Genomic DNA, 24,685 nt, shown 5'->3' with positions numbered 1-24,685 from the left:
TGTGGGTAAAGGATCGCTGCTACGTCATCGGTCTGATGCCTTGGCAGCTATCGTCGAATGAGTCTTGCTTACACTGTACAGGTAGGCTACATCATGAGGATGAGGTGAGGTATGTCCTGAACCTGAACTCCCTAAACTGCATAAGTGCATCTGTGAGCTTCAACCAGACGGGCCCAGACTAAGAGGAGCTACAGTACCTGTATACAGTACGGTGCATTTCCCAACATCCACCTTGTTAAGTCCCGCCCATTTCAATGATTGCTGTACTTTCACAGAATTTTCGGTTTACTAGTTGTGGTTAACACTCGCCACTAATATGACTCCACAGCACAAACGGCTATCCGGATACCACTATACATGTAGAGTAGTAATGCGGTGCCAGTATAACTGGTGTATAGAGGTGGATAGCTGCGAGCAGTTGCCAGTTAGCAGCGTTGGCTAGCAATGGGCCACTGCATTGCAATAAAGTACATGGTGAGTCACTATGGGTTTGGGAAATGCACTCCTGTGTCTCTCTCTCTCTGCTGGACGCCTCTGGCTGGTGATTGTCCTTTCGATCTGACCATTTACGCAACACATATTAGCAAACAACAAAAAAAGAAAACCTTGGAAAACAATAGAAATATGAGGGTGGTTTCAACACAATTCTTTTAAAACAATGTCCCATCTATCAATCTTCTGATATTAGCAGATTACAAAGACAAAAAATAAAAACAAAACAAAAGCATACCACAACACAAAAATGAAAAATAGAATGTAAAAATTGTTTTTTTTGTTAAAAAAAAAGTTAAATGATGCAACCATGAGCCTGTGTTTGTCCCATCACTTTAAAAAAGAAGGAGATGCTTACAGCTCATAATTGTTTTTCCTCCACTTTATAGCGTAACTATACACAAGTACTTTACACATGGACATGATGAGCCTATATCCATCCATCCATCCGTCCGTCTTTCAAACCTGAAAGAAAAAACTCAGTTTGAAATCTCCACAGTCTAATCAGACTGTCCAAAAAAACAGGTATCATCTTTTGAAGATGTCCACTTCACACCGCTTCAGCGAAGTCTGTGAAGTCTCCGTGAAGCGATTGGCTCGAAGTCTCAGACACTCACGTCAGTGTTTGTGATGTGCACAGTTCACGTCTTCTCCGAGTAACGCAAGATAAATATAAAACTCTTTTAGCGACCCTGACTCCGCCTTATCTCCTCAACACAAGTCCATCATGTCCTCTCCTCCTCTTCTTCCTTTTTTTCTTCCTCTTCTCCCCTCATCCGCGTCGCGGGCAGCCCTCTCCCTGGCCAGGTTAGCTGCCGTCGCTCCAGTCGGGCATGATACTGACGCTGTGCACCGCGTGGTACTGGTGCGGCGAGAGCGTGGTGCGCGGGATGCCATGCGAGTACAGCGAGTACTCGTTACCCTGGAGACCGGGAGCCCCGCCCCCTGGCGACTGAAGCCCCGCTGCCGTGGTCACCCCGACGCCGACGCCGACCCCTGGCCCACTGGGCGCCCCCGGACTGCACTGCCGCACGGCCCCCAGAGTCTGGTGGTGGGGCCCCATGGAGCCCTGGTACATGGGCACGTGGGCGTCGGCCAGGCCGGGGGAGGCGTGGCCCGTCACCCCGCTCAGCCGCGACACCAGCGGGCCCGAGGCGAAGTGGGCCGAGAAGTGCTGGTGGTAGGGCAGCCGGTCCATGGGCTGCATACCCACCGAGCAGCTGCTGTAGGGCGAGACGCCCGCCCAGGTGTTGCAGCTGATGTCCTCCAGGCTGGGCACGGGCTCGGCCCCCTGGCTGGCGCTGGCGTACATGCAGGCCTGCCGCTGGCCCGCCTCGGTCCGGTAGGGGCCGGCACCGGCACCCGCCAGGCCCAGGGACTGGGAGTAGCTGACGGGTCGGTAGTAATGGTCCTCCTCGCTGGACGAGCTCTCCATGTACGCCTTCTTGTAGGAGTGGTCACCAGTGTGGCAGTCGTCCTCTACTATTGGGGGGATGGGAGAGAGAGAGAGAGAGACAGAGAAGCAGAAAAAGATAGATAGAGAGAGAGAGAGAGAGAGAGAGAGAGAGAGAGAGAGAGAGAGAGAGAGAGAGAGAGACGGAGACAGAGAGAGAGAGACGGAGACAGAGAAAGAAAGAGGAGAGTGAGTAACTTCTATGATATCAGCCAGTTCCAAAAATCTAAAATTTGCAGACCATAACATTACGCTGAACAGGGATGGGGAGTTGAAGTAAGAGCTCATTAACAAGCACGCTGCTATGTACTCCCAGTAGTGGCAGTGGAGATAGCGCCTTGCCCTTAGCATTCCCGTCTGACCCCCTACACTCTGCAATGTGGACCTCTGCACTGCTGGGTGATAAGACACGAGATGGGCAGTCTTGCGCTCCACCACAGATAAAAGAAGCAACAGAAGAATGGCCGACACGTACACGCACACACGCATGCGTGCGCACACACACACAGACACAGACACAGACACAGGGGGTGCGTTTCAATATGTGACCTTGTACCAGGAAGTAATATGTCATGATGACATCACTGACAACAGCATTATATTTCAATATCTCACAAAAGCTCAGTTGTAAAGACATTTTCTCATTTGCAAAGTGGATGGTGAATGAAGAATAGTCCCCCAAAAATTGTTATGGCTAGGCTGACAGCGGGGAAACTTATTTGTTTTCTCCACGGAGGAGGGGCCAGGAGGCGGGGCGAGGCCACAAGCACAAGTGGAGGACGCAAGGTCGCATATTGGAATGCACCCAGAGTCTACAACTGTGCTCCCCTAGAGAAAACAGCCAGCCTAACCGGCATGAACAATATTATGAGTTTTCCAAAGTTATGGGAATGCAATGTGGTTTCCTTGCTGCTGGAGGTAGCCCTACAACAACAGAAGAGACGCATAAAGGACTCTACCACAACCAAACAGTCCCAACGTTAAAATCACATAGGCAACATGAACAGCCCCATTACTGGAAATATGAAGGGTCCTGCAAGAACTCTTAACCGCAGAAATACACCAGCGGCGATCTGAGCGAGGCGAGCGACGGAAGTAATTGACTTTGTATTGAGTCGCGCGACAAAAGCGATTCTGGAGACTAGAGCGATTTGCGAGACGAGCGCGACAGTTTGAAGTTGAAATCTTTTCAACTTTCTATGACGCGATTCGGCGACAAGCCGCGACAGCCAATGACTGTATAGAGGTCAGTGACCAAAGCCAATGGGAATGCTTGAATGCTTTGCCTTCTGCCTGTCCGGACATACTCTAGTCTCCTCAATCGCTTGTATCGCTTGCTGCTGCACTCTGTCGCTTGAATCGCATTGCGCCTGGTCTATTCGCGCAGTTACTCTGATCTGAGGATTTTTGCCGTTTGCATAGAGATGCTAGTATAACATACTGTGAACTTGGAGTAAGCACTATACTGTTGTGGTTTGCTGGACTTGAAGAGGAGGAAGAGAAGACCAGGATGTCAAGAGGGGGGCTCACCTTTCCTCTTGATGCAGTGGTAGTCCTGCCCGTGCTCGTGTGGCAGGGGGTAGGAGCCCGACTGGGGCAGGAGGTCCTGGGAGGTGCTGCTGACGCCGTTTTCGCAGGGGTACGCCGAGGCCCCCATGCCGCTGGCCCCACCCAGGGCCTGCACCTCCCCGCTGAAGGGACTCTGGCTGGTGCCCACCCTCTGGCGGACCGTGCTGCGCGGGACCACCGGGTACTCCTTAGTGCTGCCGAGAGCAACGGAGGGATGGACGGATAGATGAGGAGATAGGTAGAGGAGAGATAGAGGAGAGGTGGATGAGAGATGGGTAGAGATAGAGATGGATGGATGGATGCAAGATGAAGAGATGGGCAGAGGGAGGGGATGTAGAGAGAGGAAGAGAGGAAAGAAAGAACTTTTTGTTCAAACATTGTCATCTCCAAGGTTAAAATCAAGCAAGTTATATCGTTCTAACATCAGAAACCATGGCCACATAAAAGCCCAGAAATCAAAAGTTCCCCTCAGCCCCACCACCTGTGTTTGCATCCTTTTACAAGACCGATGTTTAGCGTTTACATGATCTGTCATCCACACATCTCAGGCATCCTGAAAAGCAACTAACCACATGTAGCACTGGCACACAGAACACACGGAACAGAGAACATGGAACAGAGAAGACGGAACACGGAACACACAGCCCCTTTGGACCCCAGCAGTTAGGGCCCCGTAGGCTGCCCTTCGAGCACAGATGAGGATAGATATACACACGACTCTTAAGTGATTCATGAACATCTCTGCACGTTTTCCCTCTTTCTTTGATTTTTTTTCCGGCAGCCCCTCTCTTTTGTCTTCTTTTCCAACCCCAATTTTTCTTCTTCTGTTTCTTCTTCTTTTCGCACAAGTGACCTGGTTTTGCAAAGAGGCCTCCGCAGACCTGGGGGTTTAACCAGGTCCAGACCTGCTGTGGCCACAGGGCTGCGTTAAGAGAGAGCCTGTGCCTGGCTTGTCTCAGAGAGAGAGAGAGAGAGAGAGAGAGAGAGAGAGAGAGAGAGAGAGAGAGAAGAGGTGGTAGAGGGCTCCTTTCACCAGCGCAGCATGGACACATCTTACATCACAGGAGGACACTTTAGCTGATGTATGGCTCTACAGCAGCCGTCCGCATCATCACCTGGCCTGGGGAATCCATTTAAAGCTGTCTTCTTCACATACAAACAGTTCACGTCAGGAGGGAACAACAACAACAGTTGTGTGTTTTGGTCCCCATGCAGACACAGTAGTGTCATGTGCGTAGCAACAAACAGAGGGACGGAGCCACTCTCAGCTGCTGTCTTTACAGAGCCAATGAGAAGCCTGTCACTGTGGGTGGACATTTGTCACACTAGCACATTTCTAGGGTGGAATGAGTGAGGGAGAGAGACAGAAAGAGAGAAGCAAGGGAGAGAGAGAGAGTGAGAGAGAGAGAGAGAGAGAGAGAGAGAGAGAGAGATATCTTTGATTCTCTCTCTTCCTCTCTTGCTTGTTTCTATCATTATAGTTCCAGCATGCTATAGGCTGTGCAGCTCAGCTGGCTGAGGTGTGGGCCATAGACCAGATTTTATGCTTTGAAAAAGTGTTTTTCCACACGGCATGGATGTGAGCCATGGCCCCCCATCATCTGGAGCCAATCATCGACCGCGGCCATATGGTTTTGTCCAATCACAGACCTGAGTCATCTGGCTTTGGCCTATCAGAGGCTGGAGCCATGTGGTTTTGGTACCGGCAAAGGGACCAGGCGGCCCGATTGAACGTCCCCCGCTCGCTCGTTGGCTGGTTTCAGGGGGATTGATCAGACCCTCTTTTCCCACTATGTACGCCCACACACACACACACACACACACACACACACACACACACACACACACACACACACACACACACACACACACACACACACACACACACACACACACACACACAGAGAGGACCAATTCCCATACATCTCCCTTCCATTCAACCCACACTAGGATGTTACCATGGAAGGTTTCTTGGTTGAGGTGTGTGCGTGTGTGCGTGTGTGTGTGTGTGTGTGTGTGTAGGGGGTACTACAGGGCCAGCACAACCACGAAAGCATGCAGCCATGCTTAAAAGCCTGGCCAGCATTCAAGACAGTTAAGAAGTTACACTTACATCACAGGAGCCTTCTGCATGCATCGCAGGACGGGACAACAGGGAACTGCTGTCTCGTCTGACCCCACCTCACATAAAAATCATTCATTTCCTCAGGGATGAATAAAACATGTCTAATGTCTGCTCTCATCTAAAATGAGATAAATAAAAAGCACATTAGCCTTGTAATTCACTGCATGCATTAGTGCAGATCAGGGGTGTGTTTCTCAAAACCATAGTTACTTACTACTATACCCCTGATGTCACGATTGGGGGGTGGAACAAACGTGTTTTTTTTGGTGAATCTTAAGTCTGAATATATTTTAGGGCGGGCCTTAGCCAAAGGTGAATTTCAAATAGTTTACAGTATTTTCCTGCAGGAACAATTTACACTCTTTAGAAATGGGAGGGAGAGCATATTCGCCCATCCCCCTCCATATCGCCACCCATGGCTTGTGCTACGCTCCATACTTAGCTGATTAACCTATTGACACTGATGGGTTGTGAGCAGCAATGACTGCACTGCACTGCACTGTATATCTGAATGGACATCAAGGCTCTTAGGCAGCAAGCTGTCCATATGGTTGTGGAGAGCGGTGCAGGAGGAGGGTAGTGCTGTGCTCTTGTCCTCTCCTGTCCATATGGTTGTGGAGAGCGGTGCAGGAGGAGGGTAGTGCTGTGCTCTTGTCCTCTCCTGTCCATATGGTTGTGGAGAGCGGTGCAGGAGGAGGGTAGTGCTGTGCTCTTGTCCTCTCCTGTCCATATGGTTGTGGAGAGTGGTGCAGGAGGAGGGTAGTGCTGTGCTCTTGTCCTCTCCTGTCCTTTGACCCCACTCTTATCGGCAAGGCAGGCCAGCGCGTCTCCTCTCCACGTCAGGACTGGATGCCTTCCACTCCTCTCAGCCAGCACTGGCAACGTACGTCAACGAGACGGCTGATTTAGCAACAGCCTCTCTCTCTCTCTCTTTTCTCTCTCTCTCTCTTTTCTCTCTTTCTCTTTTCTCTCTCTCTCTCTCTCTCTCTCTCTCTTTCTCTCTCTCTCTCATCTATTTCCGCTTCCAGGAAAGCATGTGGGACAGTGTTCCACTGCGTGTGCAAGAGCATGTGACTGATGATGCTTTTGTTTCCTAAGGAGGTCTCTTTGTGACAGTGAAGCCATGCCTACATGTGCATATGTGCGTGGAGGAGACTCTGGAGCATGTGAGCACAAGACCCATGATGCATGTGTTTCCGGCTTTCTAGGGAGGTCTACAGTGGTGGTGGTAGTGGTGGTTAGTGCAGCCTAGGGGTGGGCGATATGACGATATTATATCGTGAATCGCGATATTGAGTAAAATATCGTCTCGAATCTGCCAAAGTGGAGAAATCGTATAGATCGTCTTGCAGTGAAGATGTTTATTATCAGTATCAGAGTGACGTTTTCTCACTTGTGTTGTTGTCTTCACTTTATTCTTTACATTATTGTATTCCACTTGTACACTTTATGAGAGTATCATCAGTGTGTTAACATTTTATTGACTGCAAATTACAAATTGCAAGTATATGAAAGTTGTTTTTTGTTGTTTTTATTTTTTGGATGGAAGATCGTGATAAAAAATCGATATCGTGATTTCATGTTAAAGAATCGTGATACAACATTTTTGCCATATCGCCCACCCCTAGTGCAGCCAGCTGGTGGATACATTTGTGGACAAACATTATGGCGGCACCATATTGTCATGACGAGCGGCCCGTCTGGCCATGAGAGGAAGAGAAGGGGGCTTGTGCCAGGGCCTCATGCTTACCATGCCCACCTCTCCTCTCCTCTCCTCTCCTCTCCTCTCTTCTCTTCTCTCCTCTCCTCTCCTCTCCTCTCCTCTCCTCTCCTCTCTTCTGCTCTCCTCTCCTCTCCTCTCCTCTCCTCTCCTCTCCGTGACAACAGGTGAGAAAAAAAGAGGCCTCACATGCCGTCCTTTAAAGCAGTGTTTCCCAACCTTTTTTGTCTCGCGTACCCCCTAAACCTCTTAGTTGTGACATGAGTACCCCCTAATTAACGTTTTATATCGCTTTCTCTGTCCTGATGTGACTGCTCCATACATTTGTTATAATAATAACATCTTTCCAAGTACCCCCTGCAGTGTGCTCGCGTACCCCTAGTGGTACACGTACCCCTGGTTGGGAAACACTGCTTTAAAGTGACAGAGGGGAGGGGGGAGAGAGAAGAGAGGAGAAAGAGAAAGAGAGAGAGACTCACATGTGTGCCTACTTCAGAAGAAAAGGGGGGCTTGTGCCATGGCCGGACATTAGCCTTCCTCTGCATGTCAATAGGTGAGTGGGTTCTGAAGGGGGTGTGCTCTAAGCCATGCCCACAGATGAGGGGAAAGACTGCTTGTGCGTAAAAGTGAGCATTGGAGCATGCTCACCTCTGGAGAGAGAGATAGAGAGAGAGAGAAAGAGAGAAAGAGAGATGGAGAGGAGAGGACTTGTCCTAAGAGTGAGTGTTAGAGAGTGTGCAGTGCTTACCTCTGCATGCGTGACATCCTGTGCAGCTCCATGTCGTCACTCCCACGGAAGCCCTTGGCAAACGGGTTGTTCTCGATCTTCAACTGGGTGATCTGCACGCAGGCATGCAGGGATGCAGGGAAGACTAGTGTCATTATATTTATATTTAAACAATATTCAATCCCCTTCAATTCAGGGGGGAGTTTCTCAAAAGAGAAGTTGCTAGCCTGTTAGCAACTTCGGCAGTTGCCAATGGGAAAATGCATTGAAAACAACAAAGTAGCTAATGTAGTAAGCAACTTTGGTTTTGAGAAATTCACCCCAGCAATGTCATTATATGTATAATTCTCATTATACATACTGTATGTTTAATGACAAGAAAGGGCATTCAATTATAAAATATAATGTAATTCTGCCTACTGGTGGCACACACATATTTCTGGGTGTTCAACTAAGGAGGAAACATACTTGTGTGCCTTTATTAGTACATGAAGCCCTTTTGATTAAACACTTTATTGTATAGCGGAAAATAATTCAGCATCGGGTTTTCCGTCTTCCATGCCTTCATGATATGGATTGTAAAGCAAATAACTAATTACAATATTAGGAAAATAATAAATCATTAATTCCATACCACACTACACTCCACACAAGATTTTTTTAAACCATAAAATGCAACATTGTTCTAATAATGCATTTACAAACAGTAAATGTGTAAAAGAGTAGGCTAAATCAGGGGCATTGTATCTGTTGCTTCACAATGTTAATTGACACACAACACAACTTCATTAATTAAAATTACAATAATTACATAGGCTATGTGAAAAGCATTGCCTTTTTAAAATAATGGGGGTAATTTGAAATCTTCAACGTTTTTATTAATTCCAGAAGTTATAAGTAAGACATCTCTCCTGTGCTGCAAGCACAAGGGCCTCATGCATTATTATATAGAATCAGGACTATCTAGATTTTATGACTGTGACGTTTCTTAGATTAAAAATAGAGGGTGCATTTGTCAGGGTCCAATGCGTATTCTCCACAGTTGAATATGCATTTGCGCGTTCTTCAAAGTTGGTTATAAAGCCCTGTCCACAGAACTCTATCCAACTTCATCTCAGTGGGGATAGGCGTCAAAAATACTTCAAGGAGATGGGAGAGGTTAAAACAAAGTAACAAAACCTACTTTGCATTTCTAGCAGTTATGGGGAAAAAAGCATCGATCAGAGTTGCTGTTAAAAACAGACAATTCACGATTTAAAAGAGCAGAAAGGAGCATAGCAATGACGCACTACAAACTAAATAAAGCACCAGACTAACCAAATGAAAACACAAATAACAATTTCAAGCCAATTTAAATACATGTTCCTTATTCGTATGAAGGCCATTGCAAATATTTCCATGAAAACACACATCACCCCGCGGCTATATTTCAGGTCGAGGGATTAGGATACACGTTAAAGGCTGCGTCCACCAGCGGGATATGATGAAACCAGGGCGCGTGTAAAGAGACTAGTACAGTATTTTAAGTCACAGCCAGCGCGAGGATATCCCCTCCTTCAGGCACGCGTAACTTGGCAGGTAATTAGTTGGCGAGTGTGGTGTGTTTCCCAACACGACGTCAACTTGCGCTCTGGCTCTCACTTTCACCCAAACCTTGTAAAATACCTCGCGCTCATCTCACGGCTCTCGTAAACGCACGCGCTTTTGGCACGCACCAAAGTCAGTCCGGTGTCCTGTAGATGGTCCACGAACATCTAGGGCAGGTCTTTTGTTGATAATCTCAGAGACTAATTTCTGTACATATAATATATTGTTTAAACTAGCTACCAATCACTTATTTAACTGACCATAGGCTACTATTACGCACTGGTGTACCGTACCAGATTTCCACGATTTGTTATTTAAAAAAAGATAAAGTAGCCTCCAAAACCAATACTAATTGATTTATTAACGCGCAACATGAGTTCCTGGAATTGTATTAGCATTTAAAATGTAATACATCACGCTTTTCAATCAGAAACTTGGGCGTTTACTTTCACTTTTGACTTTAGATTAAGCAGTTTTAAATATCTCAGACGACGGTTATGGAGAGCGACATAATCAACCGTGTTTTGAAGATAAGATAAGGAGTCAAAACTGATGGCAGTCACTTTCACAAGGGCATGACTCGTGAGCTATATAGCTACCCAAAATTACTTCAGATTTACTTCAGCTGTTAAACGTTTAATAGGTTAGTTTATCATTTAATTTAGTCACAAGAAATATTCCGACGAACGATATTGATGAGTGCCAAATCCAATGCTCTCCTGTGCTTTTCTGAGATCAATATTGTTTGGATCAATGAGCATAAAGTTGTTGGTTATTGGGTCAATGATTATCCATACCCGAATGCTTATTGCAGGCATGATCTTGTTTCTGCGTACTGCGAGGAGCTGATTATACTAAACTAAAAATAAAAACGAACACATTTTAGTTCATTTGTAGAGGGGATTTCGGAAGGGCTGTCAGACTTAGTTCAATCATTGTCTAAGCTTTCCTTCTTCCTCTACTGCCAATAACACCTGAAAAGGACAATTATCCAGAGTTTTGGTCAATGTCAAATGTGCCCTTTCTAATAATTCATGACTCGTTGTGAGTGGCAGCTCTGTGCATATCCTGTTCTGCGCAACAGAGAATTTTGATTGGCTAAGGAGGAATTAGCGGTATTCGCCCCCTCCCGCGCCCTCCTCCCATGCAGTCGCACATTAAAAACTTGACAGCGACATAGTTAAAGCGCGGATGTGAAACAGACACGGGCTATTTGCATGGTTGCCTATGGCAGGGCAAAATAATATTTAGGGATAATTTAGCCATTCACGAGAAGGAATTTTAAGGCAACACTCCACACAGACCTCTTGCTAATTCCTCAGTCATAGCCTTCTGAACACACCCAACAGCCTTAAGGCCAACTCTGCAACAGGTGAAATAAGAAATTTGCAGCTGTTTATATTCTGATCATCTTTAGAAACACTTAAACGGTTGGCATAAGATGCGCCAAAATTCAATGATGGCGTAACCGCGCGTTAAACGGTTGTAACGGCATATTATTCGCCAGGCCTTCGTTTTCACATTTCAATGTGTTTTCAGAAACTTCTAGGCTAGGTAGGCCTACAATCTCATAGGCTTATTCTTTCCTCGGTGATAAAAACAAATAGCCTACCCCCAAAATACAGGCCTGCTGCCAATAGACTTTTTGTGCTATTACATGAAGCTTCACACAAGTAGGCTAATAGACATTTGCTTAAAATTAAGATCCGTGGATAACAGTTCATTAAAAAAATCATTTTATATTGAACATCAAACAAAAAGCAACGTCGTGCAGTCCACAATGTGTGAGAGATCTAGATTTATCTCGAGAAGTCTCATCTCTGCCAATTAATATATAGGAAAATGTGCATTTCGTTATAGGCCTACCACTGAGTGGTGCCCATCAGGTAAATACTAAATACCAAGCATATTATGATTATATCTTTAAATGTAGGGCGCGTAAATGATCAAATTCGCCACCGCCTTTAGCTTCTTTATCAAAGTCTTCAGGCAAAAGTGACCTTGTGCAGACTACAGTTTGTAAAGGCCTAATTCCATTTGTTGTGTAAGACTAAAATGCCATTACCTAGACCCTACAACCGGAACAACCTCACAACTTGCAAAACATTCCCCAGTCCCAACTGAAGAGAATTTAAACTCTTTCCATTTCAAGTAGGAAGCAGAAAATAATGTAGATGTGATTTCGCAGTTTAAACACCCTGAAAACACAAACTGTTTAGTCAGTTGAACCATTTTCTCCTTGTGAAAAACGGAGCACCACTTTATAAATGTTTAAGAAAATCATTAGCCATATTGCGCGCGTTTTGTCTGAATAACGTGAAAACAATATTGCATATATTCCAGTGACCCCCCCCCCCCAACACACACACACACACACACACACACACACACACACACACACACACACACACACACACTTTCATTTAAGGAAGTTGTTGTAGGCTAATGCTGGGGTTCTGTAGCCTATTTAAACGAAGTTACTCGCGCTAAGTGAATAGGCCTACTTTTCGTTTAAACATTCCTGGAAGGGCGCAGGCGCGCGATTCAATTAACACAAACCTTTACAGTTTGTTAATGTTTTACAAGTGGGATGCCTGGTAATTGAACAGCAATAGGCCTATGATTTCCAATATCAAATATACTCTGTAAACCCCGGGAATAGCCTCTGCCACAACATATGCGCAAACAGGCAGTTTCCCCACAACCCCTTTCAATTGCTCATTTCAGTGCTAAGCCGCCACTTGAATCTGCTTACGATTAATGAAAGAAAGAAAAAAATGAAACAGGCAGGGAGGCATTGAGTGAAAACCCCGCGTCATTGAGTGAACCGTCTGAAGGGTCCCTGCGGATGGCGGCTGCGCTCGGTTATCGCTCGTGCGGTTTCTGGGCCCAGGAGCGTTGACATGTGTCAGTGAGCGGGTAGCCATGCTATCAGTGACTGTCAGGCACGAGACGGGCAGCGGGTGCTCTATGGGCACAAGACCTACTCGCATTGCGTGTGTGTAAACAGTAAGCATTTACCGTAGACCTGCCCTCATTATTTCAAAACCTTATTAAACCCATTCGGCAGACTCCATTATCGAACACAAAAAGTAATTTCCAACTATTGATTTGAAAATAGGCAATTATAAGTTTGCCAAGACAGAATGCCCCCACGTAAGCTGTCTAACCTTTCCGTTTTTGAGAAAGCCATAAACTTTACTCGGTGCTTCATTAAATCATAATGGAAAGAAAAAATGGGCATTTGTGAGTAATGGCCTACACCTGTGTACGGGATAGGCCTACATAGGCCCCCTACTTGTGTAGGCCTATTTTAGAAAGCAAGCATGCACTTTGCCCGTTTCAGACTGTCGGCAGGTTATAAAGAAATGCTATTCCGCTGCCTCACCTTGTGATTTTGGTAAGACGTGACTGCAATGAAGGCTGTTTCTGGGAACACATGCGTGCAGAAGGCTGTGTTTTTGGATCCGAAGCCATTGTTCTCGTCTGCTTTCACGATGTGAATTCTGGGTTGGTACTTGTGCATAGAATTCAGAATGATCTGCAAGAGAAAGAATAGAACTGTTAACATTGGGTAAATGCATTCGTTTGAACCTGCATTTAAATGTTAGACCCTATTTGTGGAGACCTCACTGTGCAAACACAATTGCATCAAAGAGAAAATAAAAAGTGAACTCTGTGCCGCGCGTTGCTTATGATGACATGAGGCCCTTCAGATCTGCCTTCAGATCAATGGCAGGTGAGTATCCTAGTTAAGGTTTCACACTTTACGATAACAACTTTTTCCGGAACGACCATGGCCGAACACGACGTGGTCTGCATGCACAGCATCCAAGCTTTCTGACCAGCATCAAACATACTGCTGCGGGAGAAGAAAGATCAAAATCAACAGCTTTTCCACAGCGTTGCGTCGGACTGGCCCTTATTTTCCATGTCACTCGGCCGTATCAAAACACCTTTCTCTTTTCCTGCCTCCTCTCTGACCTCTCCTGACCTATTTTGTGCACGGCCCGCGAAGCCACTGTACCGCGCGCAGCCCTGGCGACACACAGACGCTGTGCATTTAGTTGAACTTGGCCCCCGCGCCCCTGTCGCGAGCGAGGCCCCTCTCATCCGCTGGCCTGGTTTAATTGTTCCGACGTACTCGGGAGTCACGGACATCAGCCGTGAACAACCTCATGGGTTTTAATTTCATTAAGTCCACTAAAGCGTAGAGATAACAAAACAGTTTTTCCGCCCCTGCGGGATCTCAAATGAGGGCCATTGCGCGTCTGTATCTGATCTACGTCAATCCCGTTTAGCAATAGATATGAGTTTTGTATTTATTTATTTATTTATTTTTTAATAATAGGCTAAATAATACATTTCAGCAAATGTCTGCAAATCACAGATCAATCATGATTTTTTTTCTTAGGCCTATTCGTTTTTTCACTGTTAAACTCTATGATCCATTTATAGGATAGATTTAGCCTACAAATCAATAATAGCCTTCAGCATCATGACAACAAGAGCAGCGCTGACCTCCCTATGCCCTGTGACATCACCACTGTAGTAGGATAGCCTGGTAGTAAGCATCTGTCTGTCCACCCTGGTTTAGTCTCAGAGAGGGCAACTGGGGGACAGACAGGCACAATTCCCATCCAGCTAGCGCCTAGCTAGCCTCCTCTCTCACTCTTTGGGTCAGTAGCCTAGTGTGCCTCTGGCTAGTAGCTAGCATCTCAGGCAGGCAGTCTAAAGACCCTAATCCTCTTTGCTTGTAAGCAGGCAGGAAATCAAGTATTCTTTTAATGTGTTTTTCAGAGGGTCAACCCAAGGTGAGGTGGTGGTCCTCGGCCACCGGGCCCATGGCTCCTGCTTGTGGTGTTGTGAGGTAAGCAAATTTGTGTAATGAGTAGTCAGTTAGTGAAGTCAATGAATGGGGAGTAGAGGGGAATCAGGTTGTTGCAGTGAGCCTGCTAGTGTTGTGTCAGTTAGCATATTATAGCCAAAGGCCCATTCTCCAGGCTCTCTCTTCAGACTTAGCCTTGCTAGCCTAGTCCCTTTCCAACAGGTCCATGTCTTAACGGTTTGTCACACACACACACACACACACACACACACACACACACACACACACACACACACACACACACACACACACACACACACACACACACACACAGCCACTCTGTGAATCATAGGCGATGGGAACAGTCGCCGTGTCCAAATGGCCACATATTCACCACATCTCTCGCTCTCTACACCTCTCCACATGCAGCATTCTGCACACACACACACACACACACACACACACACACACGGGTGTTTCCCTCTCCACACTGTAAGAGTTTTCACTTTATACCCCCCCTCCCCCCACACACACACACACACACACACCTGCATGCATCCACCCTCCCGACCTGATACTTGCCCATCACACAGCCTTTTACCCAGCATGCTCTAGGAAATGCTGATGGTATATGCAGTTTAAAAAAATAAGTTGGGGGGAAGGGGTGGGGTGGGTTTAGGGTATGTGGTAGTGATTGGTTGCGTGTGTGTGTGTGTGTGTGTGTGTGTGTGTGTGTGTGTGTGTGTGTGTGTGTGTGCGTGTGTGGTGAAGGGGGGTGGTGGTTGTTGTTGGTGGTGGTTATGGTGGAGGTCGAGCTGGTGTTGGTGGTGTGGGGGACCACCCAGTCAGTCTGGAGTACTGGTCTGCTGCTTATGTGCCCTGTTGCCCCCCCCCCCCCCCCCACACACACACACACACATCAATTTTTACACACACACACACACACACACACATCAATTTTTACACACACACACACAGCCTCTATCCTCTCCTCCAAGTATTCTACCCTATCCCAGCCCAGTGCGCAGCAGATGCTCCCAGTCTATCCCAGGCTGGCTATGCTATGCTATGCTATGCTATGCTATGCTGTGCTGTGCGGTGCGGTGCGGTGATAGTTCTTGATGATAGTGAGGGATGACCTCGGGGTCTCGCGCGGTCGCCCTCCCTGCTTTCATGTTCCGACATCACAGACTGGGTGCAGCGGCACAGAGCAGCGGGCTTTGTATACCCCCGCCGATTGCTCATCTCCCACTGCCATGGAAGCATAAACAGTTTGAAGCACAGTTATCCAAAGCTCGCCACTCGCGCGGAGCCGCCCCAGTGCAGTGCGGTGTAGCGCGGTGCAGAGAGGGAGAGGAGAGCGGAGCGGAGCAGTGTACGGCCCCCAAAACATCAGTCGGCTGTGGGAAAGAATGCGTGAGCAGCCCTATTGAAGGGATGACGGATGTGGCGGCCAGTGTGTGTGTGAGCGCGTGCGTGCATCTGTGCATGTGAGTGTGTGTCAGTGTGTGTGATCAAAGGGATGCTCTTTGGCCTGGTGTGAGAGTGTAGTCAATATCAAAACACTTAAATGGAAATGTTATTATTTGCAGACAGGAGAGGAGTGGACAGAAGATGAGAGGAGATCAGAATAGAAAAGAGGACAGTAGGATGGGACAGGAGGAGAGGAGTGGAAAGGAGAGAGAAGAGAAGAGGAGTGGAGAGAAGATGAGTGGAGTGGACAGGAGAGAAGAGGAGATGTGGAGAAGAGCGTAGAGGAGGAGAGGATAGACAAGGAGAGGAGAGGAGGAAAAGAGAGGAGAGGCCTACTCTAGGCCACCATCCGTACAGCTCTTCAGCACTTAGTAGCTTTTGTGGGGTGTGCCGTTTTTTAAAAGGACAAAAAAAGCCCTTTTTTCCTCCCATTATTTTTAAGCTTTGTCTGTTTTAGCTTTTGCGTTTTGATGTGTGTATGCCATTAATTAAAATGGATTTCTAATGCGTGTGCTTGTTTTTATGTTTTCTTAACTCGAAACAGTCTGTGGAGCTGTCGTGTCCCGAGAAAAAAATCTAGTAATTATAAATAGCCATCAAAATTATTTCAACCACCTGGAACAACAAGTCGACAGATTGTTATTTCGGTGGAGAAGCAGGGCCGCGTTTTGGAATCCCAGGGTAGGCTCGAAGGAAGGAGGGGGGGAATTGGGCAGGGGGGTGGGCGGGGAGGGAAAGAGGGGCACCATTTGGGATAGGAGGTGGGCGGGTGGATTGAAATGGTGTGTGTGTGTGTGTGTGTGTGTGTGAGCGAGAGTGTGTGTGTATGAAAGAGTGAGTATGTGAGCATGTGTGTCTGTGTATGTGTGTTTGTGTGTGTGTATGTGTGTGTGTGTGTGTGTGTGTGAGAGAGAGAGAGTGAGAGAGAGAGAGACTGTGTGTGTACAGAGGGGGCGTAAGTCAAGAACCACTGCAACCAATCAAAATGCCACTCGGGCCAAGAAATGTACAACACCGCTTGCCTGCTTGCTCACATTCCGGGCTGACGCTGGCTCTGGTTCCGTCCTGCCAGCTGGGGCTTGGCAGCACAACAAGCGCCATCGGACCCAGCCGAACCATTACTACCCAATGCTGGGCTCTGATCAGTATTTAGCTGTGGCATAACACAGTACAGCACGGAAAGGAACAGCACGGAAAGGAAGCACAGCATGTCATGGCAGGGAACAGTCCAGAAGGGCTTAGCAAAGCAAAACAAAGCATGCTCTTTACACCACAGACTACACACATCAGAGCAAAGCACACTGGATTGCACAGCCCAGCTTCACACTACAGAGCACAACATAGCATAGTCAAGCGCACTGCCCTGCACTGCACTGCACTGCACAACAAAGCACGCTGCAATGTAATGCATAGCCCACCATAACAGAGCATAGCAAAGCCCAGTGCACGCCATTACACAGCAAAGCCTCACCCTGCTGCACAGCACAACATAGTGGGCAAAGCCCACTTCACTGCACCAAGCTGCACAGTGTGGGAAGCCATATTTAAGAGCAAGATGGCTGCCGTCGGGCTCTCTATGCTGTACAGAGCGGAGCTGAGCAAGGCCAGGCAGCGAGGATCAATCAGCCGACTGCTTAAGAGCGGGCTCGTTGCGGTGCGCTCGCTCTGTCAGCTCCGGCTTTATAGCTAGCATGCAAATCAAGCCGCTCATAAGTAATGGGCCCATAACGAAAACCAGAGCGGGACACACTGTTGCTGAATCTGTCATTATGGGCTCTTTTGCCGGGCCCGAGAGCTGCTAAAAGTATGGGGTGGGCCTTGGGTGGTGGAAGGGGTAGGATTGGGCTCACTTTTGGATGTCCAGCCAGTTCTTTCATAAACGGCATTAATTTGAGATAGTGCACACCACTTCCTGTTCTGTGTCCTCACAGTATTAATGCCTCTGGTCACTCACAGTATTACTGCCTCTGATTGGTCACATAGTCTACTGTTGTTTGCATGCATAGTTCATCACTGCATCTGACTGTCTGTAGGCCTTCACATACAATAGCTCCAGTCTTGGTGTTTTCTATTAAATAGTGTCTTCTGTATAACAAGAGAGACCATTCAATTCAACTATGCACTGACTGCACTTCTGTAAAAATTGTAAACCTCAACAATGGATTACAACTATAACCTTCTGCTGAAGACAAGTGACCTACCATGGATGTACAGCTAGTTGGCCAAAGAAGTATACTTTTGACTGAAATACTCAGTCCATTTCCCCAAATTAACAGGCCTACAACAAACTGGTGCCCCAGGCTATTTATAAATGGTTTAAACGAGTCAAATATGACATGGCTCTATTTAGGCTACTAAATAAGGCATGTATTTACGAAAATAATATATTTTTCCAACAAATAAACCAACAGTTCTTAACCAATACTATATGAAAAAAGGGACAAAACCTGTCCTTGAAATAGCACCAATCATCTCATCTGCTGGTTTAAAAAATCTTACAAAAACGCTGACCCTAGAATTTAAGATTTAATGAATTAAAAAATAAACCAGGGTAGACTTACGTGTCCAAAGGGGTCGAGGTGATTATTAGTTAGCTTCAACTTTTGAAAAGACACGAGCTGCCTCATCCAGTGGGCCCCGGTGGCGGGGGAATCCGGGTGCACGTACAACCTACCCGGCATCGCGGGCTCTGCTTTCCCCGTGACCGACCTAAACCACAGCACAGAAATCATGTTAACATTTTTAGCTCACTTCTTTGTCACCCAGGCCTAACAGCCTAACGGTCACCATTAATTTGGCAGCCAGAAAGCAACAGCGTGCAAGAAACAAACTCTGTAAGACGCTTAAAATCCATTAAAATAACCAACTATTCGTTGTTGCTGAGAGGCCTATACATTTTTTTAAATGCACGGGCACATTTTCAAGAATTAAAATGAATAGCTCACTATGTCCGTGAGTCCACTTTGAACACGCGCCTGAGGCGATTGAAGGTGTAGACAAAATATATTCGGTCAGGGTGTCCGTGGTTGCACCAACACCACAGCGACAGAGATTTGGCAATAGTTCGGCTGAACACAATTTATGCCCAAGAGGCAAAAGCACGTGCGTGAGTGTGTGCGCGTGAGGGAGAGTAGGCCTATGCGAGCGCGCAACAACGAATTTGTAAGATTAGCTGCTTGGCTAATATTCAGATGTAGGGTCTGAAAAGTCACTTTGTTATATAAGCTTCCACGGCAATGTTTGATCCCAAGACTGATTAGTGCTACACAGGGACGGTTGTTATCAATTGGCGGGTGCATCCTGACCAAACACACGCCCATTCAAAGCCACTGACCCCAAGACCGTGCGGCGGGACAAGGTTACAGACTGGAGCCAGTGGCCCGTGGGCAAAGCCTTCCACAACCGCAAGCAGCAGCGAGCACAAACGCCAAAGAGAAGTGCGAAGAGGTCTTGGATCCCTGCACTTCTGCTCTTTTTCATCTGACAAAAATGAGGACCTTCGCCTTTATTTAGGCTAGGTTTGTCTACACTAGCCAAGAATTCCCACTTTGCGACTCCATCTCCCTCTCACCTCCCCTCCCCGTGAGGTTACACACTGCTTAGCCTACACGCTGATAACCATGGGCCTTTTTACATTATGTTATGCCATCCATCTAGAAAATAATATAGGCCTATACCATTATTTTCAAGCATTTAGGCCTACTATGGCCTTTTAAAATGTAGCCTAACTGTCTAAGCATAACTAACTTGTCTTTGTAACAGGCCATTTTATGTCTTCCACAATAGGCTACATCTTTCCAAGTTTTAGAGGATTCTCGGCTACTCTAAGTATTAAACAAAGTTCATTGTTCACGATAAAAATACAGATAACAGAACCAAGTAGCCTATAACAGCTTCCAAATTGACACCACATGACAATACAACGCTGCGCATAACAAGAGGACGCAATTGATGTAAATCTGACAGCCTTTGAATAACGAGTACAATTGTGACATTAAAAGAAATATGCAGTTTGTTTCTAGCAGTTTAAAGTTAACATTTAGCACATGTAGTAGAAGGCATTGCCATACTAACCATTTATTATCGGCGAATTTATAGCGATGATCATCTGCAGGCACGACATCCATCAGAAGGATATATTTCGTTTTGGGGTTCAGTCCAGTCACTTTGACTTTAAAACTGGGGAACATTCGCCTACAGATAGAAGAAAAATAAGGAAAACAAATATTAATAAGAAATATTATTGCATCGCAAGGACTGTGATGTAAGACTGAGCATATGCCAACATAAATATTAGTCACAAAGTCGACCTTTTTCATGCTATTGCAAGCTTTTTTTTGCACAAAACTTTGGTCAAATGTAATTTAGGCAATCCACCATGATTTTTAAAAATAACGTCACTGGCTAACACGTTCCTTTCCAAACATCTGAATAAAATAATCACAGTGCATCATAGCATTTTCTGACCAAAACAAACAAATAGGCTTTAGGGCTTGAAGATCTCCGAGTGGCATCTAACTATGTGCCACCCTGCTGCCTACTAGGATGGCCTGACTGGTATTGCCCACTATTTCTGAGAAAAAAAGTGGTAATAACACAACTGGTTATGGTGCTACGAATTTCAATTAGATAACTTACTATGCATTAGATGTAACCGTCATAATGCTCCAATTATAACTGGGCGAATGTCGCCCCATTTCCTTTCCTACTTATTAAAACGAATGATCACGTCAAAAAACCTTAGGCAGCCAAACATTAAATGCGCATAGCCTTTGTGCAAATGTTCATCTTGATAATGTTTGTTTTCCCCCAACGATAAAAAAAATAGAAGGGGCATCTGTTCTGGTGATTCGTATAGGCCTACTACAAAAACCTATGTGTATTGTTGAGTTTACATTAGCTTGCACAACCCAACTGACAGCAGGTAAGATAGCCAAATGCGCCCTGGTGCTAATAGTTTTTATTTTTATTTTCTATTTTGCGTGCGCACAGATGCAAATATTATTTTCCAAAGATCTGCATGCTTTCTCAGTCGCGTCGCTATCTTCAGAAAGCTCCTCGAAGCAGTCTAAAAAACAGGGCACATGTGAGCCTTCTAAAACAGGCAGCACAAGCTGTGCATTACAGCAGACCAGGGTTTGGTCGACACGATGGAATATGGATATTGTGCGTCGCATTAACACTGAGCAAGAATGTAACCGGATTGAAAGGCTGCTTTATGCAGTGTGTGAGCGAGCACATACTACGTATCACCACAGCCTCTGAGTGACAGCTCGCACTGAATGGCTATAAGACACACATCTAATGAATAATAAATACCCCAGGTCCACGAGACAAATTGGTAACATGAGCACGGACAGTCATTCTAAGCCAAGGTTTACGAAAGGGAGAAAGAAACACACACACACACACACACACACACACACACACACACACACACACACACACACACACACACACACACACACACACACACAATCTCATTCACACACACACACACACACACACACACACACACACACACACACACACACACACACACACACACACACACACACACACACACACACACACACACACAAACTGTCTTACACACAGGCACACATACACTCCCCCTCTCTCACACACACGCACAAGGTTCAATATTAGGCTACATATAGTCTATCTGTAAAACGCAGCCCTAATTGTGGACATAGGCCTATAGGCCTTTGTTTTAACGTCTGGAGACTTCAGAATTTACATGACAAAACAAACACGTACAGATCAGCTTGTAATAAAGATTATGGTTGAGATAAATGTGCTTATCAAAGCAGCAATAAGAATACGATGTGAGGGTTCGCATGCGTACCAGACACCACCACAATTCTCCAGAAGCACACAAACCGTCTTCACTCTGTAGCCGGCCTACGTAGGCCTACGCACTCCTCGATTCAGTCCACAGCTCGAAAAATCCGTCAAGACAGAGAGAGGATGTTTAAAACTGTCTAGGACTGTTTGTGTTGCACAAGGCCTGTTAGCCATGGCTAAGCAGAATTAACAGCTAACCGTGCAGTCTGAGCATTTACACAGACCTGTCTCGCCAACTGCATACTCGGTAATTCATTGTCAACAAAATTCACTACACAGGCGCCACTTTTACCAGGCGATAATCCCAGGCCGTGGGACAGTCAGGTGGCATTGCGCGCGCGTCTCTCTCTCTCTCTCTCTCTCTCTCTCTCTCTCTCTCTCTCTCTCTCTCTCTCACACACACACACACACACACACACACACACGCGCATATTGTTACTGTAATGGTCCATCTCTCTGCCACTGACATAATTTTAATAGCCTACTGCATAAACAGAGATCGGCATCGCAATGCAGGCATTCAGTAAATGACATTCACAACAGTCATACCAAGTCAGCTTTCAATTACTCCAGAGTAAAACTGTCCAGGGCCCTCGCATAACTTATGTTTATCGAATTGAGGGATATTTCCCAAAATAGGCTACACACACCTGAGAGGAATAATGCCAGACTTCCACCACCTAGTTTACAATGTTTACAATTAGGGCCTATCACTCTACAAGTCACCAGAAACACATTTTAACAGAAGGACAAAGGTTTGTGATATTTATAACAAGATTATATTTGTTGGAGATGTCAAGTATTACTTTCAACGCACACAGGTCACCCAAATCAAGGCTACGTTTTGCGTTTCCGATTAGCTACATGCAGAAGAAAGAGACGGAGGCCTGCAGACACATTCATAGGCCTATGCGACCGCAGCAACGTCCTGTAGGCCTGCATAGACCCATGGTAGGAGCAGCCATAGTGTGACCTTAAGGGCTGTCATGGCAGAAATAACAAACGTAGGCCTTAGCCTAAAGGCAACCCACATGGCATCAATGACGTTACCCCGAGGACAACACCACATCTTACCTCCCGGCTTTGGTGATGATCATCTCCGTGCCCACCTCGTAGAATTTCATCCACAACTCCCGCTCATGCAAGTAGACCTTGATGCCTTCCATGCCCTTCAAAAAAAAATAAAAAAAATAAATAAATCCTTAAATATGAAACCCACTTAATTCATAGGAATAGCCTGCAGGCTATGTCACATTATGGCTGAATTCGTGATAAACGCACAAAAACAAATTGGCTACAAACAAAACAGGTCCTAAACAAAAACACACACAATCAAAAATAAAAGAGCTTAAGGATTTGACTGGTTATCTCAGTTATTAAAGAAAAATAATAATAAAAGTTACCAAGTAAGCTATGAATTGCATGGGGGAAGAGGTTATTTGATATACTTTTAACAGAACGTAGGCTATGCCTAACATTAGGCCTATAGCCTAGCCTACTGGCATAGGAATATATTTCACTCAAATAACAATACAGGACATAAAGGCCTATATCTTGAAAATTATGAACATGTGAAGTCAGAAAACATCAAACCTTATATGCCCAAGTGTTTATAACACAGCTATAATGCCTACACATTTCCAATAAGCCAGCTGTTTATCATGAATAGACCGTGGCAGCTTTGTGCTGTGGGACATCGTAGGCCTAGCCTGACAAGAACAAGAGTAGGCCGACTTATATGCCATTTATGCGTACCATAAATATATAAATAGGCCTATACCATATCACATTTCACAGTACATCGAAGCAACACAGTGGGCGAGCAAGACAAACGAGAATAGTAAAAAAAAAACATACCGTTGAACATTGCAAACCGTAATGCGAAGGGGGTATTCCTCTTAGCTCATACGAGCTTGTTTACAGTTAAAGACGGGGAAGCCTTGTGGGTTGTAAGGGCCTTACCTGTTGAATGTATGTTGTCTGTGAAGACGGAGATTTGCTTGAAGTTCCATTTTGTTTCTCCGGCTTACTTTCCGTGTGTGCATCCTTGGAATCTGTTTCCGAGGGCGAATTTTGGAGGCCAAACGCTTCCTCGGTGTCCGCCATGTCGCGAGGGTCCGTGAACGCTCCTCCAACTGTCAGATCAGGTTAAAACCGTCAACAACAGTCAACAACAAGCTTGCCATTTTCCACCATTAACCATGTAAAATATAGGAATGTATCAGAGATGGGAAAAACAAACAGTGTTAACCATATGTCCGCGCATACAGCAGCAAATCATTTGTTCCACAAATAAAATCACTGCTGGGGTGGCAGTTGGTCTAAATCACCCAGCAAATTGAGATATTTCACGGGGAGCATTTTGTGCATCTGATGCATCTAAAATTAACACATTACGACCAAAACTTGTTATAGAAACATAAACGAATAGTGGACCTAGACAAAGGCCTGCGCACGCACACACAACCTCACTCACGACCACAGCAGAGGCCTTTCAAGCGAGAACACATTTTGACTATTCGGCATGAGTTAATATTTTGACATAATCAATTTGGCCAATGGTATTTTGGCGCTTTTTCTCCAGAATACATTCTGAGTAGAGTACAGCAGGTTATGTTCTGCGCTAAAATGAAACATTATACATGCTGAATGCATAACTTGAATAATCAGTGGTTGTATCCTATGTTTTGACGTTATTCAAGAGCCAATATTTGTGTTTTGACATTGATATCAGTGTAGCAATCCATTTTGCTAAAAAGTCTCTCCCTATTCCAGAAACACCTAATGTCTGCCATGTTCATTTTTCACTTTTAAAGTTTCTTGTAATATATTAACTGAACGCTTTCAAAAGTACTGTGAGTGAG

General features: G+C 45.8%; 1 protein-coding gene across 1 annotated transcript; it reads right to left on the bottom strand.

The window, feature by feature from the left end:
• Positions 1-1,191: 1,191 nt before the first annotated feature.
• Positions 1,192-23,927, bottom strand: tbx5a (T-box transcription factor 5a). The gene is made up of 8 exons (XM_063211249.1): positions 23,784-23,927; positions 22,896-22,990; positions 20,049-20,168; positions 18,536-18,683; positions 13,062-13,214; positions 8,108-8,199; positions 3,476-3,708; positions 1,192-1,974 (listed from the first exon to the last, which is right to left on the bottom strand). Exons 1-8 carry the CDS (start codon positions 23,925-23,927, stop codon positions 1,301-1,303), a joined length of 1,659 nt encoding a protein of 552 aa, XP_063067319.1. The 3' UTR covers positions 1,192-1,300.
• Positions 23,928-24,685: the final 758 nt, after the last annotated feature.

This window comes from Engraulis encrasicolus, chromosome 11 (genome assembly GCF_034702125.1).
Source record: "Engraulis encrasicolus isolate BLACKSEA-1 chromosome 11, IST_EnEncr_1.0, whole genome shotgun sequence".
NCBI lineage: Eukaryota > Metazoa > Chordata > Actinopteri > Clupeiformes > Engraulidae > Engraulis > Engraulis encrasicolus.
This window is presented reverse-complemented; position numbering and strand designations above follow the sequence as displayed.